Source organism: Papilio xuthus, unplaced genomic scaffold (assembly GCF_000836235.2).
Source record: "Papilio xuthus unplaced genomic scaffold, Pxut_1.1 DF826945.1, whole genome shotgun sequence".
Lineage (NCBI taxonomy): Eukaryota > Metazoa > Arthropoda > Insecta > Lepidoptera > Papilionidae > Papilio > Papilio xuthus.
The window spans coordinates 4,726,830-4,752,128 of NW_013531704.1; the positions used below are offsets into that span (position 1 = coordinate 4,726,830).

Genomic DNA, 25,299 nt, shown 5'->3' on the forward strand with positions numbered 1-25,299 from the left:
GTTCGACTAGTAAGCACGTATTGTTTGAAAGTTTAGTCTAGCCTTAAAGAAAAATTCAATTCTTTTAAAACGTTCTCTATAACTACTTTTTAGTGAGACAAGTAAAACTGTTTTAAACTTTTAATAAATCCTTAAATTAAAAAGCTTCCAGTAGATAAATTGTAGCTATACGAGTAAAATGATCCTTCGTTTATTCAAATGTATTAAGATAATATATCTTACAAAGTACGGATCGTAAATGAGAAGATTATTAGGCACAAGCATTCATCGAATGCAATGATAGTTAGGAGTTTCTGGCAATGATTAGTAACTAGAGCGTCGTAAAGGCCGCGGCCACCCGCGGGGCCCGCCACTAACACGTCGCGGGCCGGCCGTTGGTCACACTGTTGTGACTCAAAAGTTTCAATACGACCTGCAATATTGTTCCAAGTCATTCAAGAACAATTGAGGAAAAAAGATCGTCAAACCGCGATTATAACCGCTAAAGGAGTTTTCATTTGATGTCTTTTTTGCAATGTTTATATGTACATTTTTATTTAGTCTCTATTTGTGTTTCGCATTGTGAGGCAAATTATCGGAACATAAATCACATCCCCTTTCCCTTTTGCAATTCCGTAGATATTGAGACTGGTAACATTTTGTAAAATAAAAGAATAGTTCCAAGTGATCGAGTAGCATTTGATAGTGTCGGTCGCGACTATATCCAGACGCTGTCTCCTCACGCCGCTAATGTTGCGTGAGTTGCACTCGACTGCCACTTAGCTAATACTCGGCCCTGCATACATGCATTTCCAAATAAAAAACACCACTAGACCGAGATTTATAATAATCTATATAAATGTTTTACTTATCTATCTCAATTTTATTCCTTATTCCACAGAAGTTTAAGCGAAGAACAAAAACTACCGTTCGTTAAAGAAGCAGAGAAGCTACGGACTCAGCACAAAAAGGAGTACCCGGACTATAAATACCAGCCTAGGCGCCGTAAGCCGCCGCCTACCACCTCGTCGGCTGCGAGGCTCAAGCGAGAACCTTCCCCGGAAAGAGAACAAATAGACTTCTCACGGATAGACGTCGACGGACCATTGCTGCCCGACGGACCGCCAGATGGCGCTGAGCTAGACCAATACTTGAAACCGACCACGATACCAGATTACCACGAAATGCAACCACACTACCCTTCCCATGGGTTGCCATATCACGCCTCCGCTGTCTTCACTCCGGTCCCTTCACATTTGCATCCTCCTTGTACGGACTGGCAGCACTATGCTCGCCCTTAAAAGTATCTCCAAATTAAAAAAAAACTAAAACTTTTCCAATTTCCAAATGTCACAAACACTAGATTTAATCTGACCTAATCAGTAACAGTGGTGAAAATTGGAATTACAATAGAATTTACCAATCAGCTGCAGCTATTCTCGAAGGTGGCGACAACACTCTCTTTGCAGATAACTTGGTCTGTCTATATCTCGTTAACTTTAGTGTGGTAGTAGGTATCAGTTTAAATAAAAACATGAATAATTGATAACTACGACTGCTGTTAGGTTAAGTTTGTAAATATATATTTATATATGTTTTATTTGATAGTAAAGCAGAACGATTAACGCGCACGTGCGTTTAATCAAAGTAATGTAAACACATGCAAAATAGGAGCGTATGTAAGTATACGTACAAACGTAATATTTAAAGAAATCAATATGGTGGATACTTTAATTAAAAAATAGAATTATGAAACAAATTAAAAAAAATCGTTATTCGAAATGATTTAAGATCTTTATTACTCGTAATTATGTTATTATTCTTGAGGGTGTTAGCAATTAAAGAAAAATACTTAGACTGTTAATTACATGGTTAAGAAAAAAAAGTTAGGTTATAAAAACAATCCTCATTTTTCCAAAGCTTAAATAATACGCAACAGTTACATTAAGTAAATTAAAGATTTACATATAAATATGTTTAAGTTATTATTGTGATTAATTAGTCTTATAAATATAATGTTAATGTTATTTTTTTAATTAAAACATTTCGAATAAAAATATATTTTACTTCATAATTTCCTTTTATTTAAGAATAAATTTATTAGGAAAATGGTATATTAAAGTGGGTACTACATTGAATATTTGGTTTGGTTTAACATTTTATATTAGGTGTGTTGCAATATTTGTTAAAACAGTATATTTTAGTATTTACTCTCATAAAAATGCTTTATCATTGTGTTCTTTACATTCTTGAGTGAAGAAAGTTTTAGCAAAATACAGTTTCTTTTGATTACGAAAGATCTAAATCTATGTGGCAACTATCGAAGTTGACGTCAATATTGAAATTAGTATCATTTAAATAATATCATGTTTGTTAAACTTAATCTTTGTCTGTAATTTGTGCGGTTCTTCGAAATACATGTAGGCACGTCGTGGCCGGGATGATAGGGCGCTCGCCCGCGGTTTCCGGCCCCCGGAGCACAAAGCCTACCCTTGTTTATATATCTTATCACTCTCACATTTTTCGCGACCGATGCTAATGAGGCCATATACCGACTTATGATTATGCGCTTTTAAGATAATATCGATCAATGAAGCTGATTTATAAAGTTTGCTCTAAGTTCACGGTGGATTGAGATAGCGTTATTAGAGGTCGAAAGTCTAGTATTATTAAATGATGATACCTACTTCATATTGTCATGTTTTAAATCCTCTTTAAACTTAGAACATGTTACTTTCAATTATTTTTTATATCGTACTAAAATAAATTAACCAAAATATTAATAAAGTTCATAGAAACACGCCGCAAAAAAATTCAACTATCAAAAAAACAATTGACAATAAATCTTTAAATGCAGATATTTTAGTAATTATCAGAGATAACAAAAACTACAATATTGAAACGATGCTGTTATGAATTTGTAATGGTGCATAGTGATGTGGGATATTAAGATTGAGTGCAAATGAAGCGCGAGGCGCGTGCGGCGGCGGCTCGGGTTACTCACAAGCTACATGTGCTTGTCTGTGTGTCCATGTGCTCGTGTCTGGGTGTCTGTGCCGACAGCAGACGGAAGATATCGCTTAACCATCAGACTTTTTGTAGACAAACACATGAGATATTAATTACTGAGGCGGAGGTTGCCATGCCCAATTTTACGCTCTAATATGCTACAATTTGTTCAAAAATCCATTAAAAATATCAGATATTTGGTATATGTTCAGAATCGTTTTAAAAAGAGCAAACGTTCATCTAACTTCCCTAAAATACTGCAGTTTCTGTTGGCCATAGATATTTGCAACAAGTCTACAAGGTGACAAATGATTTTCCTACCTTTAATGGACTGGAAGGAGACGAACAGAAATAGAATATTCCACTTTACTGCGTCCCCTCTCCTGTTAAATTAACTTTCCCATCCCATCCTTTTCCTGTGTTTTTTTTAAATCTTACAAGTAGATTCAATTTTAATAACAATATTATAGTAGCAATCTATTCGTATATGTAACAATTTAGCACTTGCATTTGCTTTATTCAAAATTAAAGCAGCTTTTACTAAAGAACAAAATAGACTATCTGAATTTGTACAAAATGCCCAGAGGAAAGTCTATGTATTGAATGGACAAAAAGAAAGTTGTTCAAGTGGTGGGCCCTGTGCCGTGTGAAATCCCTTCGTTGGTCGCGCTGAGCCAGCAGCGCCTGTAAGCCGACACCACGGCGTCTGGAGAACATCGTGGGGAAATCAAATCCAAACAATCGTGCGCCGCCGAGTGCCGACATGTGCACAATACATCTGTATCGTCCAGTAATTAATAACGTATGACTTATATGGAATCAAAGTTCGCTTATAACATTTGATTAATCTATCTATGTCTTACAAATAAATATTTTTATCTCATTATATTTTATTATAATCTTGTATAGATTTATTTCTAAGATAAAGTCTTATATAAATGAAAAATTCCACATAGTTATGTTGATTAATGTTTTATAGCACAAACAAAGATCCATTCCAAAATCGGCCTAAAAATAATAAATGTGTTTCAACAGTAGTTTTTAAAAAGTAATTTAAAACTATGAGCTGGTGTAACTGAAATAATAAATGATGTTGATCTGGAAAATAAGTCCATACTTTTTAGCTTAAGTATCGTCAAATTAAATATATTTTAATTATTGCAGTGAACAAAAAGCATAAGGTAAAATTTATCTTGTTTTAAAATTAATTCAATAGTAAATACATTCTTATAAGATTTACAAAAGTAAGCTTTAAGTGACGCAACTTTCTTGGCTGAACGACAAAAACCTCTAACTTTGAAAGTGGATAAAAAAACAAATAGCAGCTGTCAAATTAATCAATTTGACACTCAATTTCAAGTGATTAAAATCTTAAAATTTATTTCTTGGAAATGATTTTAACAAGTTATACATGAGGTGTGGTTAAATTTTAGTATTAATGGCAAATTTACCGAATGGCTGGCTTCAGCTGGTAAGTACTGCGTGTTATTGAGATTCAATTAAGAGCAAGTACTTGGACAGTGTTTGTATGATTATTGTCTTCCTTTAAGTAATAATTGAACACAATTGTTTAATTTACAATAGTAAGTCGTAGCAGGCAAATTGAGTTACAACTACAAAAATCATTGAAGAAATTTCTATTTCAATAAGAAAAACAACATAATTTCTTTAAATAACACATAAGATGTATGACTTTTACAGGTACCTCTCTGAAGGCTTCCAAGTGATAATTGAGAAGTCAAAAGAAGATAAATGTTCATTAAATGATGTCCAATTACGTTTCCTTTGCCCTGATGATTTAGAAGAAGTAAGTATTGAAGCATAAATGTCAAAAACTCTTAATTTTTTGGATCATTGATTCTCAAATACAACTATTTATTGACTTGTTTCGTTATTTATTTCAGGTAAGAGCACTATGCAGAGATTGGTTTCCAATAGAATACCCACAATCATGGTATGAAGATATAACATCATCTGAAAGATTCTTTGCACTAGCTGCAGTATACAAGAGCCAAATTATAGGACTCATTGTAGCTGAGATCAAACCATATTTAAAATTAAATGCAGAGGACAGAGGAATACTGTCAAGATGGTTTGCATCAAAAGACACACTTGTAGCTTATATTTTGTCATTAGGTAAGATAACATTTTATAAAACTTATAAAAACTCTGGTAATTTCTTAATTATAAAGTACCTGTCGACTGTCACTCTGTCCATGCAGGATTGAAAATAAACTTAATTAGTAGCCTATATGTTCTTCTAGACTGTGTTCTACATCTATGCCAAATTTCACCAAGATCCATGTGTTCCATGCGTTCCATCCAAGCATTCCGGTGATACCTTTTAACAAACATCCATCTATATAAGATTGATAAGTTTAGTGTCTTAGCTGTACATGTTTTGTTTTTATTATAAAATACAAACTTGTATTTGCTGTCTAAAGTTGTCAGAAGTTAATTTTATGTGAATTGACATTCCAGGTGTAGTCCGATCATACAGACGGTCCGGTGTAGCGACAATGCTTTTAGATGTGTTGATCAAGCACTTAGCAGGACCTGTTGTTCAACTTCCTCATGAGCATAGAGTAAAGGCTATATTCCTTCATGTGCTCACCACAAACAATGAGGCTATACATTTTTACGAAAAGAGAAGGTATGTTTTGCCCTTTTTTCTTCGAAATTAATTTTTTATTATTTTACACTATCTGTCGCCCGCGACACCGTCCGCGAGGAATTAAAAAAAAAAATTATTAGTAGCATATGCGTTGTTCCAGACTATGCTTTATATGTATGGCAAATTTCATTGAGATCCTGTCAGCCGTTTTGGAGATCAAACAAACATAAATCCATCTAAACATACGCATTTATAATTTTAGTAAGATTGTAATTTTGTACATGTATTTACAGATTTCGATTACATTCATTTTTGCCTTACTACTATTCAATAAAGGGACGTTGTAAGGATGGGTTTACCTATGTATATTACGTGAATGGAGGTCATGCTCCTTGGGGGATATATGACTATGTCAAATATGTAGCTCGAGCAGCGTGGAGCGGAGGTGGACTTTACCCCTGGATTTGGGGTAAGCTCCGAACAGCTCTTACCATAGCATGGCACAGATAGTCAATTTAATACTCCGTGAATTATATACTCTAATACACTAACATGCTAATATTAGTCTAAGTCTACTCGTAAGAATATTTGGAAAGAACTTGGTCATTCCCTAACACTATAATTTGTATGTTTGATAAATTTATATTGTCCAATTTCAAATTTTATGATTAATTTGGCAATCTAAAACATATGGCAAATGGATTTCCCTTTTTTATTTACCAAGTTTCCGGTACCATTTCATTAAAATATTTTTATTTCAAATATTTGTTAATCATTTAAAAATATTAAAAGTATTGATGGTATTGTTCAGTTAAAAGAAATATATACAACAGTGTACACTATAATTGTAAGACAGTTATTTGTTTTAATGATTCTTGTGTCATTTACGGACACAATATGAAAAGCAGTTAAAATTAACACTTGTATACACATATATAATACATGTTTTTAGTGCATTTAGTATACATAAAATATATATACAGACGAACCTGAATAAGCGAGAATCATTGTCCAGTATCCCGACCTCTATAAGCGAGAAATTTGGATAAGAGAGAAACCTCTATAAGCGAGAAAAATATTTCTGCCTCTTAAATTCTTGCTTATCCAGGTTCGACTAAAAATTTACTAGTGACGTATGATAATTCATATTGTTCTAGTCCCATGAGTCTATTGAAATAATATGGGTTTGCTTATAAAACATTTTGAGATTATTTTGTTACGAAGACCAAATAATTATAATGCAACCGTTTTAAAAATACCTTTACCATGCCTTATAAATGTATGAAATGTATGATCCATTTTCGCTTGCATGGCCAATGTTAAATTTATGACAAAAATTTAAATATTTTATTCTATAAATGTCATAATGCAAGCAAATGTGATTAAAATAGAAAAAAAATTGTAGATTTTTTTTAGTCTGTGGCGTTGTCAAAACATATTTTTAAAATCAGTCCAGTGATTTAGTATTGCGTACGGGGACACAAATTTTTTTCTTTTATTTTAGAAGATTAAGGTCAACCGGTAAATGGACATTGTTAATATTATAATTAATTTAAATATAATATAATACAATTACATTGCAAGCTATTTATGCAATAATGCTTGATTTTTTTTTAATTTGATTTTTTTTAATTAATTGTTATTATAAAAATTTGCATAATTTTTAACATATTTGTCAATTTAAATGGTAAACACACTTGATGTGCGAGGTCACATTTAGTAATTTTTTTAAATTTTATAACATTAAATTTGCATAAATCAACAGTTTTTAAACATATTAGGAGGATATTTTGAATATACACTGCCATTAACATCGTCCATAACACAAGCAACAAGTATAATTAATTAAAAACGTAAATAACAGTTTCAGTCCTCTTTCTTATGAAGTACAGTGGGCACCGTTGGCACTACACCACTTACAAAAAAGTGCCTTCATACAAAAAAACGATATACGGTGCTATCGATGTTTTAATATAAATCAACTAAACCTGCATACCTCTGTCTTTGTGTGGAATATATGTTTTTAACATATATCGTTTTAAGACATACAAGACGTACAAACGATTTTCGCTATAGATGTATACCGTCTGCCAACCCCACTGTACTTACACAATTAAACTAGGCCAGTGTTTACTACATTCGGTTTTTTTTCAATACTCTTATATGTTTCTTTATGTAAATGACTTATGTATCTTAAATTTTTTTATTAAACTAATTATTGTTTCTTTGTATTCAGATTTAAGATACATCTTAGCAGTAAAGTTAACAATACTGTTCAATATAACTTGCTTTTCAGTTTATATGCTTCATAGCCGTAGGTTTTCACTGCTAAAATATCCATAAAAACATATTTTTATTTCAGTTTTTTTACAAAGAAGACAGTATGTTAAATTAATCTTTTGTCAGTGTAATCTTACGGTTATCGTTTAAGATGAATTATCGTTTATTTTAACTTAAAATTGATAAATTCTTAACACCTTTACGTTTTGTGCTACGGCTTAGTTTCACCTCGTACTTCCAATATAAACTTACAGAATAAATGGCCGATAACAGGCATTATACACCAAATACTGTCATATAATGTATATCAAATAAGAAATATAGTATTAATCCAATAATTTATGATAATTGGCACGTAAATTTGTGTACTTTTACAATTTAGGTACTGTTTACAATAATATACAGAAGGGGAATTGCAGAATGTAAATTTATAGTGTGCCATGGGTTTATGCCAAGAAATTTAAAGTAAGGAGCCTGTGTGTTCAAATATATGGTAAATATTAAACAGTTATGTAATTGATAATGATAAGTGAAATTTTCTTTTTAATATAGTCTGAATTAAACTGCATCATTTGAACCGTCAAGGTCCGTTTTAACAGCGGCATTCTAATATATGTCATATTGTACCAGTGTGTTTTATAAACGGACAGACTAATCTGGTCAAACTAAATTTCAGTAGCTTATAAGCTCCCTCCATGTCAAAAACTTGTCACAAAATCCATGTTGTACTTTGTTTTGTCATGTCTAATATTGTCCATTATTTTCTATGCCTAGGTAGATTTTACATATTTTCTGACAGATCTAACCGCCTCTTACCGGGCCAGATGAGTTTGTCCTATTATATTGTTAATTTTACAATTGAGAGAATGAGTGCCTTTTGTTAACTATAGATATCAGCATGATCAAGAGTGCAGTAGCACTAAATATATTACAGATAAAAAATAATTTTATATACAAAGTACTCTGTGGTGTGTAGTCATAACAACGACATCTGTCAAATTTTACTCGAACAATTAAATGAGGAGTTTTTTTTTTAAATAATTCATAGATTATATAGCAAAAAACGTTTTTTCCATTTGTAGATGCATATCGGCTTCGGAGTATTTTCAAATTGTTTGCAGTTAATAAGGAATTCATTTGTATTTTTTTATTGCTAAAGTGACATAAAAAATCTTTGACAGATTGTCATCTGTCAAAGATTTGGCTATGGCCAACTGTTGACGTTGGCGCCACCTATTGTTTTTCTACCCGTTTGGATATTTTTTCAATTTAGTCGAGCTTTCTAGTGTAGTTGTCAAAACGGACCTTATTACGTGAGGATATAAGTCGACATAAACTGTATATAAACCAACAGTTATATATTTTAGGTTGTTTTTTGTTTAACAGAAATAACATTTGTACATAAACGAAGTTATAATTAATTTTGACTTACTGTAAACCAAAGCTTTCAATTAAATACTTTCATATTTTGATTTTTATTAAAGTATTAACTAAATTATTATTTATTTAGACGTATGATAACGATTAGTATTATTTTACGGACCATTTTTTATTTTTAATATTGTGATATTTTGTAAAACAGAAATGTTTGTCAAATTACCAAAATCCTTTGGTCGAAATTCAGAAAGTTCACGCGAAGACAAATGTAGCCATTGTTAACATCACATCAATGTTTTATAGCTGCACGTTCCTAATCTTTTTTGAACGTATTTTATATTTATTTATGATATATTTAAACATTTAGTATTACGGAAAAGCATAAGCTTCCAAATAAATATCATTGTTGACAATTTTTGTGTTGCCTTTTATTTCTAAAATATTTAAGCCTTTCGTATAGAGATGACGTAAATCGTCGAAAATAATATTGCATCCTTGGATGCAACTGGCGAGGATTTACGTTGCCTCGTGTATAAAGTGCTGTACCTTACTTACCTTACTCATGAGTTTATATCAGTCAGTATCTTTTCTTTATTATCGAAGTTTATTAGCTTAAAAATAATTTAAATTAGTCTAGGGAATAAATTAAAAAAGAACAGCGAACAATTTCAGAAATTCTTTAATTTTAATAATTGCTTTTTCTTTTCATCAACTATGCTGTACAGACTACGTCGCTTAAATTAGAATTAGCAATTAATAATTGCACGTAAAAAAACTTAACAAATATTTACTTTTAACTTTTCGATTGGAATGAACGATTATTACATTAAGTAATATTTTTTTTACAATATATAATAATATATAACTCTACAAAATGAAAATCGTCTATATCAACAAGCAGTCACAATCGCCCAATGATATGTAAAATTATTATTAATCGTTTTGTTTTTATTATTGCGCACTAATTGTTATACGTGTTTAGTTTATAACATGTTTAATCTAATGTATCCAAGTGGAAGGGATGGCTCTTCCGGCGGGAGATGAGACTAGTTGGGACGTGGGAGTCGGTAGAGGTCGCGTCAGGCGCACCAATCTATGTCACCAGGTTACTTCTCTCTGTCGCGCCAGTCTTGTGGTTTTGATTCTTGAAGTCTTTTAACCGAATCGGTGACGATTCGCTACCCGAATCGCCCTGAAAATACGAATATAAGAAATGTAAACTTAAGCATTAGCTACTCCATTAAATAAAAAAATTAGGAGTGAAATAAATACGTTCAATAGCTCACTGAACGTGTTTAGAACACATGTCTCTGTCCAATTATGAACTCGGCATACTGGTCTTTTTTATGTTTAGTGAATTGGGCGTACATTAGCACCGAGCGAAGTAGTCTCTTGTAACAGCAGCTCGCTGTCTGTGCCGCGCGACTCCTTGTTCTTGAGTATGGAACGCGAGCGTGAGTCGCTCTCCAGCGGCCACCCGCCACTACCGCGCTTGTTGCCGTTCTTACCTGTATAATAAGTATGTGTAGTAAAAATATATTTTTCTTGATGCCTTTACCTTATATAATATTGGAGTAAATTAGCAATAATGTACCATAGTCGCATCTTTTATAAATCGCATTTTTTTTTCAATATTCCCCTCTTGGCGTCTTTGTAGTTAACAATGGCAGAACCTATAGTAGTCATTTTGTTTAAAAAATATGATGTTATCTTTTACCAAACAGGATATGATGATTGATGATCCTCGTTGCTATGCCCCTAGGCGGTTTCCTCTCCTCCTCCGACCATTCCTGTAAGCAAACATAAATAAATACATATCCGTTACAGTCAATATCAAGTTAAAGATACACTTGTAGTTAGCAGGACCGGAGACAGGAATACATGCTTTGAGACATATAGATATTTCGTTTGTGATACGTGCAATTTAATGGATGGACTCCAATCAACTTTTCAAACAAAATCATTCTTTTATTCACACCGCAGACTTGGATCCGTTTGAGAATTTTATTATCCAACTACTGGTCGTCTTCATCTTCATTAGATGTTTGTCAGCTTCCCAGGGATTTACCTGCTGGAAGCGCGCTTTTCTGTGTTTGGGCTTGGAGTCGTCCGGGCCGGGCAGTCCGACAGGTGGCGCCTCCTCGCGCGCTTCTAGCGGCTGCGGCAAGCTGATGCGCGACGCGTCTAGAGGCCGGGGGGCGACTGGGCCCCCCACACCCGCCAAGCTGCCGCCGGACCCTCGCGGCGACCCCTCGCCCTGCGAACCTTTCGCACACAACACGCTTCCGTCTCCAGACGCGCTTTTGCGCACTCCGTTAAACTCCACCGACCCCCCCTCGGCGCTCCCCCCCGCGCCGCCGCCGCCGCTGCCGTCCAGCGGATTCACATACAAGTTTGAGGAGTCGTTCTCGCAGGCGATGTCGCCTTCTGAAGGAAAAGGGTGCGTAAGGCATGATGCAAATGTATCTGCAATGTAAGACAAATACGCACATGGAGCCGCGCAAGACCCTCCGCACAGTGGTCTCCGCAGCTCAACAAACAACACAATAATAAATGAAGTGCTAAACTACTGAACGGTACAGTGAAAAAATACGTGTGGTTAAAATATACAAACATGACAAGTGGAAAGGTACCAAAAGGTTTTAATATAAAATATGTTTTGCAATCACACTGTGGAGAAAAGTGTAATAAGTGATAAACGTGTTTTATACAGATATTATAAAAGGTTGGAACAGAAACTATTTACGATTAGTTGGTGGATTTGTGCCTCTCTATCAAATCACTGCGCTGTGTCATTTCCTATCAATGAACATTGTGCTTTGAAGAAAGCTTTTTAACAGCCCATTATTGGAATGTATGAGATTTGCATATCTACATTTTGAATACTATCGCTGTTTGTTTGAGAGGCAGGCAGCGGGCGGTGGTTAGAGGGCGCTAGTTGCGGGCTTTGGCAAGGAACTTACCGGGGCTGTCGAGGCTGTTGGGTGTGGCCTCAGGCAGGGCGCGCGGCGCTGGGTGCCGCTGCAGACAGGCCAGCTCCACGCACACTGGCTGGCGCAGGTCGGACGTCGACATCGGCATCAGCTGCTCCGCGTCGATGAACTCTTTGTAGCCCTGGAAACAATATAAAGATTACGCTGAAACGTCAAGTGTCATAATATCCCTATAATGAATAGTTGCTCTTTATTTTTCTCTTCCCATTATATATTTTTGAACTTGTTTTATTTATAAGTATTTGATATTCTTCTTCTTCTTCTTCTTTTATTATTTTAATTTTTGTTGAATGAAGTGACTGATTGAAAGTGGCAATAATAATACGCGATGAATTGATCGGGACATAGAGTAAATGTTAGTAAAAGCTTTAAAATTATGAGTGCAACGTTTTAGTTAATTATCTACTCATGCTGACATTAATTAATTCAGTTCATCCATTTTTATATATCTTTTCTTTAAATAATATAATTCTTAAGAAGACAGATAAAAGATCTTAAAACTTACCTAGACAATAAGCGAATTAATATTGACATTTTAAAATCGTATTATTGAAATGATAAAGAAAATGAACAATACAATAAAACAAATGAAGACACACCGAATAACAATGAATTACACAAGTATGACTTAATTACGTTGTAGACATAAGATAGACAATTTGTCGTAGTTTTCTAAAACCAAATAAACCGATAATGACAAGGATAACGATATGTTTTATACAGAAATTTCGTTCTCAAAACCAACGGTTAGAAAATCGTGCCTTGAGTTTATAATTTTTCAATAATGGTAGGTGTTCTATTCAATGTTCAATTACAATACCTTTTTAATATTTTCGCGGATTTAAGGTTTTACTAGATGAAATATGTACTCTGTCTGATGAAACGTATGTTGATTTCAAAAGGAATGAAATTGTTTGAATAGCACGCAAAGTTATAGATTAACATTATCTATGTGTTAGTGTTTAGTACCTTGAACGTGCAAAAACAACATTCAAACTCAGAAGGCAGCTGATCCAAGTCAAGTTGTTTGTCAGCAATTTTCTTTTCCTAGAAAAGAGAAAATATGGGGTTACACTAATCATACAGCTCCTAAAACTGTTAGTCAACGACCAAAATCTTTACCGATTTTTTTTAATCAATAAAAAATATTATTTAAACGTTAAGGCAATACAATAGGTGAAAATAACTAGAGTAGACTCATAGCTTCACATGAAAAATCGGTAATGATTTTATAATAAAAGCGATTTGCGAACTAAACAATGATACAACGTCGTTACATCTAGATAGAATAGAAAGCGTTACTATTAGCTAAAAGTGTAACGATGCGAGGCTTACTGGTGTGGGCTCAATGAGCAATCGTTTCTCCGGTGAGACAGCGCCCTCTGTCGAATACCGGCGCTCCTTATTAGGGCTGCTCTGAAACTGCGTCCTATCGTGTCAGTAACTCTACCGCTGATCCACTGCCAAAGGGTGCGTCCAATATTTACACCGAGTGCAATACTGGTATACTAAGAAAAGCGGGTCATTGGTGTCTTGTTAATTTGGAAAAAGACTATCTTAACATAATTAAGAACTACCCTCAATAAAAACGTCCGGATCCGTAACCATTTCTTAGAACACAAAAGGAAGTATCAATTTTTAAAGCTATATTTTTTTTATAAATTAAGAAAGGCTGTAGCAGAAATAACTTACCGCAGCAGTAGCTAAAACATTAAAGTTTTTCATTACTATAACGGCATAAAAATCTAATATCAATTAATCAACCATAGGCTTACGTGCTAATATCTAACGATTCAATAATTTAAATTAAATATGCCCCATTAAAAACGTACCTTGATCCTTGTGGTAAAACTTGGAAATTCATGAGTTTAATTTATAACGTAATTTTGCATAAAATAAAACTGAAGCTTTGGCTAATAAACATGTGTAGATATATAGGTACGAGTAGAATGATTGGACGCACCCGGAGCGGCGCGGGGCGCGGCGGCGGGCCTCACCTGGCGACCATCGGGCGGCGGCGGCTTGCCGATGGCGTGCTCGTATTGCCGGTAACAGCCCGTGGTAGCTGGCGCCTCGCCCTCCAGGCTAGTGGCGTCCGCCTGCGACAGGTTGTGTCCTGGACACACACACCATCGTAAGTAGCCAACTCTCCCCTCACGGATCCCTCGTGAACTTCACACACGTAACAGTAACGGTGAAATTGCGTCAGACGAATAATTAAAAATTAGAAAAAAATGAGAGTAAACAGCGGCGCGAACTACACATAACACATTCAACACGAACAGTCTAAGATATCCAGCGTCCTCCGGCACACACAACGGGCGGTCCACGGAAGTCAATGTTAGTTCTAGAAGCGTTAGCCTTACGCTGACAATGTGATCGACCTTATACGAGTGTCTTCGTCGCACATCGCAAGCTACGCGCGACGCTAACCCGACCCCGAGCTACGGAAATTATATTAAGGGGGCCGAGTGGACGACCGTGCGAGAGGAGGAGGTGGCTCATCTGGCGTCGTCTCTCGCCTCAATGAGGACGCACTTGTCACCTGAAGACAAGGAATAAAACACTCTGAGTGCACCTCTTTGCAACGAACGAGCGAAGATAGCTGTAGCTGCGATGTAACGTGAACTCTTTGAATCTGAATATGCCTGCGAGTCCGGGGAGCTCTACTATGCGACGTGCACACATCGACATTCACGGCATTCCATAACACACACGCAAGATGAGCATAACACAGAAACAGGCATGCGTGCAAAGTGAAAGAGATCGTAAGACGTTCACGAGCGAAGGACATGAAAAAGCGGCGGCGAACGTGCCTCGGAGGCTACTGACCTGTATCCACGATGACGTCGATGAGGTCCATGCTCTTGGCGAAAGCGTCCCGCAAGTTAATGTGGTGGAAGGAGACGATGGAGCCCTCGCGCTTGGCGCGCTCGAGAGCCTCGCGCCGTTTCAGCGCCTTCTCGCGTCGCATCTGGTTCTTGTAAAACTCGGCGAAATTGTTGACGATAATGGGGATGGGTAACGCAATTACCAACACGCCGCAGATACAGCAAACTGAGCCGATGACCTTGCCCAACGGGGTCGTGGGGTAAATGTCACCGTATCCGACTGTGGTCATGGTGATGCCGGCCCACCAGAACGTTTCCGGAATGGAAATGAATTTAGTCCCCGGTTCCTCCTTCTCGGCGAAGTACGCCAGCGACGAAAATATAAGTACTCCCATCGCAAGGAACAACATGAGCAGCCCGAGCTCTTTGTAAGAGTTCCTGAGCGTGAAGCCGAGCGACTGCAGCCCGGTGGAGTGCCGGGCCAGCTTAAGGATGCGGAGAATCCGCATTATGCGGAAGATTTGCACAACCCGACGCACGTCTTGGAACTGGTCCGTCGCGTTTTTATTCGTTTCAAGAAGGAAAAGAGAGACGAAGTAGGGTAATATGGCGAGTAAATCTATCACGTTAAGTCCTCCCTTGAAGAATTTCCACTTATCCGGCGAGGCACTGAACCGCAACACGTACTCAAGTGTGAACCACGTGATGCACACGGCCTCAACCATGGCCAGCTGCGGGTTGTCCATGGGCGCGCCCTTCTCGTCGTACACTTGCATCTGGGGTATCGTGTTCAGGGTTAACCCTATGGTGGACAGGACGATGAAGAGGATCGATATCACCGCGATCACCTGCAAGCATGCACCGCGTGAGCGTCGGGTGGCGCGTCCACGGCGGACCCGAGCACATCGCGCGACACCGTGCTACACGGTGTGTCACACCGCGCACTAGCCTCTCTTACAATGTGGTTAACGTGTACAGTAGTGGTGTTAGTGTCTATACAGAGTACCTAAAGCTATTGTACAACATAAAGCTGACACAAATAACAGTAAAGTAAATTTATATAATATGTATATAGGTATGTATGTAGCAATGTATTTACAAGTCGATGTATATTGTAAGCCAATGTCTTAAGTAGTAAAACGCTTAAGATTAATAAAATATTTCGGGTGTAAAAATAACATCTATTCGTGTTTGTTAGTAGTGTTGTGTGGTCATGGTGTAGATAAGATATTAAAGTACAATATATTGGAATGAACGAAAACGCGTTATAATCGAGCAGGAGACGAGGTCGCGTGTTCGTCCATCTCCCGCGTCGCTCGGTTAGTCGGATGAGTACGAGGAAGCGAAGCGCGATTGGGATTGTTGGGATGGACGAGATGGGAGAGGACAAGACAGGAAGGGACAGGACGGAGCAGGGACAGGGACGCCGGCGGGCGGCGCTCAGCCGTTGTGGGAGCCGGCGCGGGCGCGGGAGCGCGCATTGGACGGCGTCCAGGGCGCGCGCCCGTCCCGTGCCGGACCGCACGCGGGCCTCTGGCGACGCCGGCGGCGGCTGGTCACATCGCGTAAGCCCATCCCCTATTTTGCTATTTTGCGACAACAATTAAGCTTTGTTTCGTTTTAAATATGCTCCTTTTGTGAACATCGTCGCGGCTGTGAACATCAAAAGTTATTTCAAATAGATCGCTGCGCTAACGCAGAATCTGCGTCAGCAGTCTTTAGTAACGTAACAAAATTAATAAGAACAAATAAATTCAATAAGCTTGATACAGAAAAAAAGCAAATTAACATCTAATATCAAATTATATATTTGATAGTCGGCCCAAAAAGACAACGATTTTGTCTCAAAACTAAATTACTGAAAATCTACAACACAACCAATCTAAATGAAGATTTATAATTTTGACATTTTATTGTATGAATCAGTGGACCGTTGCTACGATGCTACGCAGCTTTAGCTTTTAGCTACGCGTGTATCGTCTACGTTATTTCAGATTTTCGTATTTGGTTGTAAAATTGTAATTGAGAAACGACAATGTATTACAAAAAGAATATTACCTCATTGAAATTATAAATATTTTGTTTCACATTTATTTACATATATTTATTTGATTTATTTATTAAATTTATGTATTTACTAAATTATTATGTAGTTGAAAAATAATTTGTAAGAAACATAAAATTTCGAATGTAATAAATTGAATTGCGACACATAAATAAGCTTAAAATATATTTTTGTATCAATACAAAATATATAAAATTGTATCAAAGCTAATCAAGGAATAATGAAAGTAATAAATTCAAATTTATTCTGATACTTACATTTTTATCTTGCACCGCTGTTGTCGAAAATAGTTCCGTAAAATATAATTGTTTACAAACTATGAGATATTTCGACAAAAGCGATCATATCACCATCACAACATTGAGCAAAACATTGCATTCCTTTACGAAACGAGCGACACGATCCGACAACATTAAACGTAAATGCAGACAGACAGACAGATAGATAGATGTTATTCATGCACCACAAACACGACATTTAAATACAAGGTGTCCATGCAGGCTTTCTGCACATCTTGTAAACGGATTAACTGATGATTCCAATAGAATTTACTTGATTTTGTCACCCAATATATTTTAATAAATAAATCTAATAAAATTTAATCTGTACCAAACAATTTATTATTGACGAAAAAGTAAACTCTTTTAGAAACATCCTGTAGTTCATACAATAAGGACAATTGTTATACAAAACATGTTTCATGAAAGTTAAAAATAGTTTTTGTGAAGATATTCAATTAATTATGAAATAATTATAACAGTAACGTGTTTTATATTGTGTTAAATAAAGCACATTATATAGGTAAAATGTGCAAATATAAAGTAAGCAGATTGTGATATAACCGGTGTTACATTAAACGTGAAAATTTTGCTAAAATCTGTAAATAATAATTTATAAAAAATAACATGATGTGTACAGTGTACCTACTTATATATGGTGTCCAAATTTTCACAATAGTCGATAGCTTTATTTATTCAGAACTTGACAATAAATTATGCTTGTGTATTGTCCTCTGAATTAACTAACAATAAACAAAAAGCTGCTAACTACTTATCACCTAAACATCCTGTAACTTAATCCTGTACCTTCACTTATGAAAAAATTAATCCCAGGCAGCTTTGCTATGTCAAGATTAATAAATAAAATTCGTTAAATTATAAAATACTTCGATGCTATTAAATACTTTACCCTAGCGGCGATACTCGTTGTTGGCTTCTCGAGTAAATCCCACAACCATTTTTGGTACTGTGAACAAGTTCCTTGGCCGAACTCCTCTTCCTCCCGTTGTCGGAGACTCTCCGCTTCCTTCCTCATCTCCTCGTGGACGTGCTCCTTCCTCTGATGGTACTTATGCTGACAACACGACTCCAAATACAGTTCATCCACGCCCCAATACTCCAGGTCGTCACTGAACGCCAACACGCACATTTCGTCAACTAAATGCAATTTTCCAGTCCTATAGAAGTTCAGTATTGAACTGAAACTCTTTGGATGCCTGCAATCAACAAGTGATAATTGTACTAAATTTCTTTAAATTCAAACTTTCGTGAGACGTTATAATAAACTCGAATAGGGATAGGAAAAAGGCTCGTAACTAGTTGGTGCCGCCAACGGACGAATATACGTGAGGGTTTTAGCCGTTTTTATATAAGTTGAAATTTCTTTAGATTTTTTTACCAAATAATATAAAAGAAGCAACAATTAGAAGTCAATAGTGCAATAAAGATTTAATGAGAGTTATTGTATATCTGACTCAAATTGTAGCTTACTATTATTTATTACACGATTGAGGTATAAGAATCAGGGCCTGATAAAATACTACGTTGCTGTGAGTATGACGGTTCGTAGTACCAACCTATCAAAAAAGTATTCATTATCTTGTAATGAGTAATCGTTGCATAGTTCGATGATGGCCTCGTGCGTGTTACAGTCGCGCAGGCGGCCGAGGCGCGTATGCGGCAGCCGCTCCAATGTGCTCCACATCACCTCGTGCCGCACCCCACCAACGTTGATGATGACTCGCTTGCTGAGTGCTTTTGCACGCAGCATCATGAACGGCTCCGGCGGTAGTGACGACATCGACCTGAAAACGTTCGATATTTAAAAATGTAGCAGTGATTACATAGAATTTTTTAAGTTTGTACAAGTGAGTGTTCGGCTCATCTGCCTTATTATTAACTAGCTGTCGCCCGCGACTCCGTCCGGGCAAAATTAAAAAAAAGCTTAAAACTTAGCCTCCGTGTTCATCCAGACTAAATTCTAGATCTATGCCAATTTTCAGCCAGATCTGTTTAGCCGTTCCAGAGATACCTTCAAACAAACATCCATCCATCCATCTACACCTAGTAATCTTACTAATATTATAAATGAGAACATTTGAATGGACAGATATTTGTTGGAAGGTATCTTCCAGGACGGCAGTATGAATCTCGATGAAATAAATTTTGAACACTGTCCGAAAGAATACATCATCAAATTAATAAAGTTAATAATAAAAAAGAAAAGTATATTTTACTGTTGCATTAATAAGGAAGTATGATTAAAAATATATTTTGCTTCGTCATTGAGTCGTATCCTACATTTTTCTTATTAAAATTTTGACCGTAAATTATAAAATGGAACAGATGTTACATGAAATTGATTTTCCGTTCGTATTTCGTTCGTGCTCCAATTCATGAGACCGATAGCCTCATTGAAAACGCATAAAATTCAGAAAATCCTTTATTAAATCTGAAAATGCGGTTCGCCCATAAAACCCGCGTTTGGAGCAGCTGTTTCGCAGCTACAGAACTTACTTTAGATTTTAAAGTTTTGAACTAAAAAGTTACGAAAGAACATTCATCTAGAAATATGCTAGGAAGTTATTCAATATTTATAAACCATGAATAAACTCTCAAAATAAGTTTAGATGACCACAGAACAATGAACTTTAAATAACAGGAATGTAAATAACGTAGTCGTTGGAAATTTGTTACACCAAAATAATTTTGAAATAGGGTTCAAATAATTCGATAACACAAACCGCATGTGGCGCTTCGAGCAATATTAATTACAAATAGGTAATTCCAAAAGCCGCGGTATGTCGGTTACATCTATGTGTTATATTTATTTAATATGTGGTTACATAGATTATCGTCACATATTTAACGCTTCATGGAACCCAAAGATTTATAGGTAACTAGCTGTCGCCCACGACTCTGTCCGCGCGGGATTGAATAATAGATGTTGGCCGATTCTCAGACCTACTGAATATGCTCACAAAATTTCATGAGAATCGGTCAAGCCGTTTCGAAGGAGTATGGGAACGTAATTTTATATATAAGATTACACATTTCATAGGAAGATTCAAATATATTTATCAGACCTTAGTGGTAAATTCAAATATATTTATAATAAGTATTCCAACCTTTCCTTTTTAACATTTATAAAAGAACAGGAGAATCCTGGATAGAGAAATCCTAACAATATTAAAATTGGTAGCGTAGCGTCTCTAACGAAATTGCGAGCCGCTATTCATAAATCATAAACTTTGAACACACAATACCTGGAGTGCGCCCGCTGCAGCGCGGCGGCTGCGAGCGCGGGCGGCGGTGGTGGCGCGGGCGCGGTTGCCGGCGGCACGGCGCGCTCGAGCGGGACATCGTGTGCGTGCGCGGGCGCTGCATAGCCGACGGGCGCGCGCGGGGGCGAGTCGCCCACGTGGCAGCGCGCGCCGCGGCCCGCCCCCTCGCCCGCCATGCCGCTAGCTCATCGCGCCGCCGCCCGTCTCCCGCCCCTAATGTAGCCGCACCTGAAAGCAAAGATAATCTCTTAATTCTTTCACCATCAGTGTTTCAGCGGGAAATGCTCGAAATACTTGCATGTCACACAAAATATGCTAAAACAAATTTCTTTTCAATCTTTTAGTTTTCTATTCCATAAAGTTAAAATGTTGTAACCAAAAATAACCGCGTCAGTTCAATAAAGTTAAAAAATAACTGTCTGCCTATATCGTATTCGTACTCCTGCGATATAGATGTAGATCGAAAGTGTTACAATACTCGTATATCTGAGGTACGGAAATCCGTAATCCCTTACACCAAGCTTGTATACTTAAGTATTTTAATAAAGTTTATTTGATAATTCCGATAGTCAGGTTGTATTTACAGAGAGTTTGAAGAGGTGTAGCGTGGGCGGCGGCGGAAATCGATCAAATGGTGCGCTGTGCAATGCCTCTGCCTGCGCCGATCCAGCCGACAGATCGACCCTAATCTAATTTTAGTAACTATATTAACTCTATGATACCCTGGTAATCAAATCACGTAAGTTGTATCTTCTAACTTACACTATAAAATCAAGTTTAAACTTAAGTATTTTTCATAACAATGAAACAAAAATTCGTCAATATATGGATTCGACGAAGTACCCCCTTTATTATTTTTGGATATTTCTTAATTGCAATCCTTTGGCTCGAGAAATAATGCAACAATGCGTTACATTGCAAAGTCAAGTGTCAGAATGATTAGTGAGGGGGACATAGACGTCAGTATTTTAGTAAGGCTAGTGTTGTGCCAGTACACCGGCACAGTGTCGGATTTTCTTCCTAACATTATTTATTTCATTTTTTGCAGCGACCTTCGCAAAATTAATTCTAAAAATATTTAAAAGAGTTGACATAAGTTTAAAATTTTCTCCGATCTTAAACACGTTTAGGATTTAGGGAACTGTAAAACACTGGCAACGTTGACAACCAAAATTAAAAAAAATATCTAGACAAGTTTGTTTTATATTTGCATGAATTTTACATAAAGAACAGTCAATATTAGTACTTAACATAAAGCCTTTGCGTACGAAATAGTAGCTATGTGTTTACTAGGCGCCAATCCGTCTGCTCGAAGCTAATATAGAATAGTCGAAGCTATTTGTTCGTAGTTGGCAACCCTATATAATATCGTAACGGCCTATATAAAGTCCGGAATAAGGACAACGTTCTACTTACTGGGAGCCAACTTGGAAGATGAAGTACTTTAATTATGTGTTTTGTTACTTCATTTATTGTAAAGCTTTTTTATTTACAGGCAAATTATATTTTACTGTTCAATGTAACCGAAGAACATCTTTTTTTTGTTAAGAAATACAACAAAGAGACGTTATTTTCTGTAGGTTTAATATTAAATGAATGTAAAGTTTAAATCTGCTCATTAATAAATAAACTTGTAAAAATGACTTATATTATATAATAATTACTGTATAAAATAAACAAACACACGTTAATACGTAACTGGCAATTGTGAGCGCGTTAACCTAGAAAAAAAATCTTGTTCACTTTCATTTCGAATGAGCGGAAATTATGTAGGTTATAACAAAAATAACCAACGTAAATGTCGCTTAATTTTCTTATGTGATCTCATCAAATTTCATTGAGAAAAGGTTGGCTCTTTCAACAAAATTTGATGCATGCGAGTGAAAAAACTGGCTATTGAACGCAGGCAAATTATCTTTTTTATAAGAAATAAAAATGTTTTAATATATCATTTCACTTATTTGTTTGCATAATGTTCTATACAATCCATCATTTAACAATCAATAAGCTAAGATCGTTCGCTATAATTAGTAAAAAAAAATTACTATGTCTTCTTTATTGATTGAATTTCTTGCTGTGTAAGAAATGTGTAAGAACATTTTGGAAGCAATAAAAATGTTGTCAAAACACCTTTCTAACTTCAGCCATAGTCGTCGTAACACTTTCACTTATTTTTGGCAAAAGTAAAAGTAAAGAAAAACAAGTGAGACATTTTCTTTCGATGTCATATTTTTTATTCGGTTACGTAAAAGAGGGAGTGAGAGGGAGCGATCAATGTGAATAGGCAGTGCGGGAGGCAGCAACCAGCCTCCGTATTGATCTCGAATTGTGAACGGGACAGGCGAAAAGGCGCCGCCGATTGTAAATAAGCCGATAGGTGTTCCCTAAACTTTTGCCGTCTCACAGCTCACTGACGGCCTCGGTAACGATTTAAATTATCACTATCCAACACAAACAAAAACATATTAAGCGTCTCTTTCATTTTATTAATTCACTCCACTAAGCTTTATTTTCTTCTATATTTGATGGAACTTTACATACAACTTATTTATAATATACTCTAATGAACTAGAAGTTATAGCTTACGAAGAGTGCAACGACAAACAAGCGTTTTCTAGTTATTTCCAGTTTCTTACTATATTGTTAATACCAATAAAAAAATCATGCCAAGATACATATTACAAGTTGTATTTACAGACAGCCTATCAAATATTTATCTATATTCGTATACAAAGTAAAAGTTAAGCGCATTTTCCTAGTTCAAACCACCGAATTGCATTATCAAATTAAATTGAGTGACAGCAAGATTGGATAAAACTAGTTTAAGGCGGGCCCCAATGACCTCACCTTTTTTGACGACGAAAACAAACGGGGCGGCCGTTAAAATACAAGAATTGAGATTACGTCAAGCCTATCAGGCTAACGACCTTACTTTGTGGCTTCGAGAAAGTTCTGTGATCGGGTCAAGTGATTGGATTTTGTACATTAGAGATAAATGGATCACTTAGTGTTACTTCACCCATGCAATGAAAATCTGTAACAATTAATAAAAATCACGGATAAACCGCTAACCTTTTTAAAAGAAAATTATTTGAGAATTACATCTAATAGTGTATTTAATAAATTTTTCATGCAAAAAAATTGAAAAAAAAAATTAAGAATTTTATATTAATATTACAAGAAAATGTTTTCGACATTCAATAAAACTGATATCTTACTCTGCTGAATATAACAGAACATGAAAAATACAAAAAGTATATGACACAAAACACAATCGGTTCCATAAATCTTGTATGGTTGACAAAACATGTCTTTGTTGGTTGAAAGCGAGGGCGTTACCCCACGTAGTGACTAATCCATACAAAAGGACACTTTCCGGATGAAAAGCTTCGCGTAAGTTAAAGCTCGATGCTAATCCAAGAGAGTTTTATCAAACAAATAAACATATAAAAATTCTAAATTGTCAACCGGTCAAAGATTCAGGACGTAAAGTTACATTGTTGTAATGTAATATCGTAGACATTCATTTATTATATATATGCTTACTTTGCATAGGTCAGATGAGTTATGTATATAAGTACCTATATACATAATTGATAATTAGGTACACAAGCCAAACAAAACACGATCACGAAATATAATAAATTGCCCAAATAGGTTGACGGACATTTTTCATAGAGCTTGTTCATAAATCTCCCTATTAGAACCTTGGCATCACGCCACATAACAATTCAACGCAAATTGTGCCATTATTACAATGATATTTTCATGAAAGTAGTAATTTACTTTTGTATTAAACAAAACACGCAAAGCCAATCTTAAATTTAAAAATTATTTTTACCTAAAAGACTTATACTTTACAAGCAAAATTCAATTTGTATTCACTCTACATCTAGAGTGGCAATAACGTTGCATAAGGTTATGTATCAAAGGTATATTGGCCTTCGTAACGCTGTTACATCGTAGCGCTACGAACGCTGTAGCTATCTGCTACGCTCACCTCTGACCTTTCGTAGCACGTAATGGATAATGTAGGTTGCACAGGCCGCGCTCGCCCGCCTCCATTTAATTCAATCCGTACCTGCATGAATAATCTATTTTCATATGAAGCTTTAGACGTAGGCTTCTTACTTGTACAGTCAGCGTCATATAGATCGTCACAGACAAGATATGCAAATATATAGGTACATCAAAAGTAATCAATTATATCGGTACAACAAAAGTCCTCAAAATAATAGATACATTCACCCTGCTCAAAAACATCGGTACATACACAGCGTCAAATATATGAGTACATGCAAGATGCTCATAAATATCGTAGCAGCCACAGCGTCATAAGTAACGAAGCAGTCAAGGTGCGCAAAAATATCGGTACATTTGACAAAATTGAACTCTATCTCTATATTCTTGTGATACAATTTGAAATAAACTACTTCTGTTACATTCATTTGACACTTTCAAATCAAACCATTTTTCAAAATTTACTAAAAGTGTTCGACGCGGATGACAGATATTAGGTAGATAAAACCAACATCAAATTTAAGTTTGTCATCATATATACTAGTTTGGTCTCGTGGCCTTACCGTTCG

At 36.0% G+C, this 25,299-nt stretch overlaps 3 protein-coding genes across 5 annotated transcripts in view; 2 read left to right on the forward strand and 1 right to left on the reverse strand.

The window, feature by feature from the left end:
• LOC106121075 (transcription factor SOX-9) overlaps window positions 1-1,630 on the forward strand; it is a 13,606-nt gene extending 11,976 nt beyond the window's left edge. The window contains exon 3 of the mRNA XM_013316567.1: window positions 881-1,630. Within this exon, the coding sequence (XP_013172021.1) occupies window positions 881-1,280 (400 nt within the window). The 3' untranslated portion in view covers window positions 1,281-1,630. The remainder of the gene's footprint in view (window positions 1-880) is intronic.
• Window positions 1,631-4,332: 2,702 nt separating this feature from the next.
• On the forward strand, window positions 4,333-9,676 carry Naa60 (N-alpha-acetyltransferase 60). Its single transcript, XM_013317084.1, has 5 exons — window positions 4,333-4,459; window positions 4,690-4,795; window positions 4,893-5,124; window positions 5,470-5,641; window positions 5,896-9,676. Exons 1-5 carry the CDS (start codon window positions 4,443-4,445, stop codon window positions 6,110-6,112), a joined length of 744 nt encoding a protein of 247 aa, XP_013172538.1. The 5' UTR covers window positions 4,333-4,442; the 3' UTR covers window positions 6,113-9,676.
• A 372-nt stretch (window positions 9,677-10,048) lies between these two features.
• Window positions 10,049-25,299, reverse strand: part of Shab (Shaker cognate b) — a 44,452-nt gene continuing 29,201 nt past the window's right edge. Inside the window, exons 2-13 of one of the 3 annotated variants that reach the window (XM_013316933.1) lie at window positions 20,693-20,938; window positions 19,004-19,231; window positions 18,337-18,643; window positions 15,085-15,931; window positions 14,250-14,368; window positions 13,588-13,674; window positions 13,222-13,299; window positions 12,223-12,373; window positions 11,328-11,725; window positions 10,977-11,049; window positions 10,628-10,767; window positions 10,049-10,451 (exon numbers count right to left, since the gene is read on the reverse strand). In XM_013316933.1, coding sequence (XP_013172387.1) covers window positions 10,353-10,451; window positions 10,628-10,767; window positions 10,977-11,049; window positions 11,328-11,725; window positions 12,223-12,373; window positions 13,222-13,299; window positions 13,588-13,674; window positions 14,250-14,368; window positions 15,085-15,931; window positions 18,337-18,643; window positions 19,004-19,231; window positions 20,693-20,886 — 2,721 coding nt within the window. In that variant the 5' untranslated portion in view covers window positions 20,887-20,938 and the 3' untranslated portion in view covers window positions 10,049-10,352. Of the gene's footprint in view, window positions 10,452-10,627; window positions 10,768-10,976; window positions 11,050-11,327; window positions 11,726-12,222; window positions 12,374-13,221; window positions 13,300-13,587; window positions 13,675-14,249; window positions 14,369-15,084; window positions 15,932-18,336; window positions 18,644-19,003; window positions 19,232-20,692; window positions 20,939-25,299 lie in introns of those variants that run through there. The other 2 variants (XM_013316934.1, XM_013316935.1) reach the window with 2 other exon arrangements.

Excerpts from the sequence above, each read along its gene's own strand:
- Naa60 (XM_013317084.1), top strand. Across the intron at positions 4,796-4,892 it reads GCCCTGATGATTTAGAAGAA|GTAAGAGCACTATGCAGAGA; the intron begins GTAAGTATTGAA and ends TATTTATTTCAG. Across the intron at positions 5,125-5,469 it reads AGCTTATATTTTGTCATTAG|GTGTAGTCCGATCATACAGA; the intron begins GTAAGATAACAT and ends TTGACATTCCAG.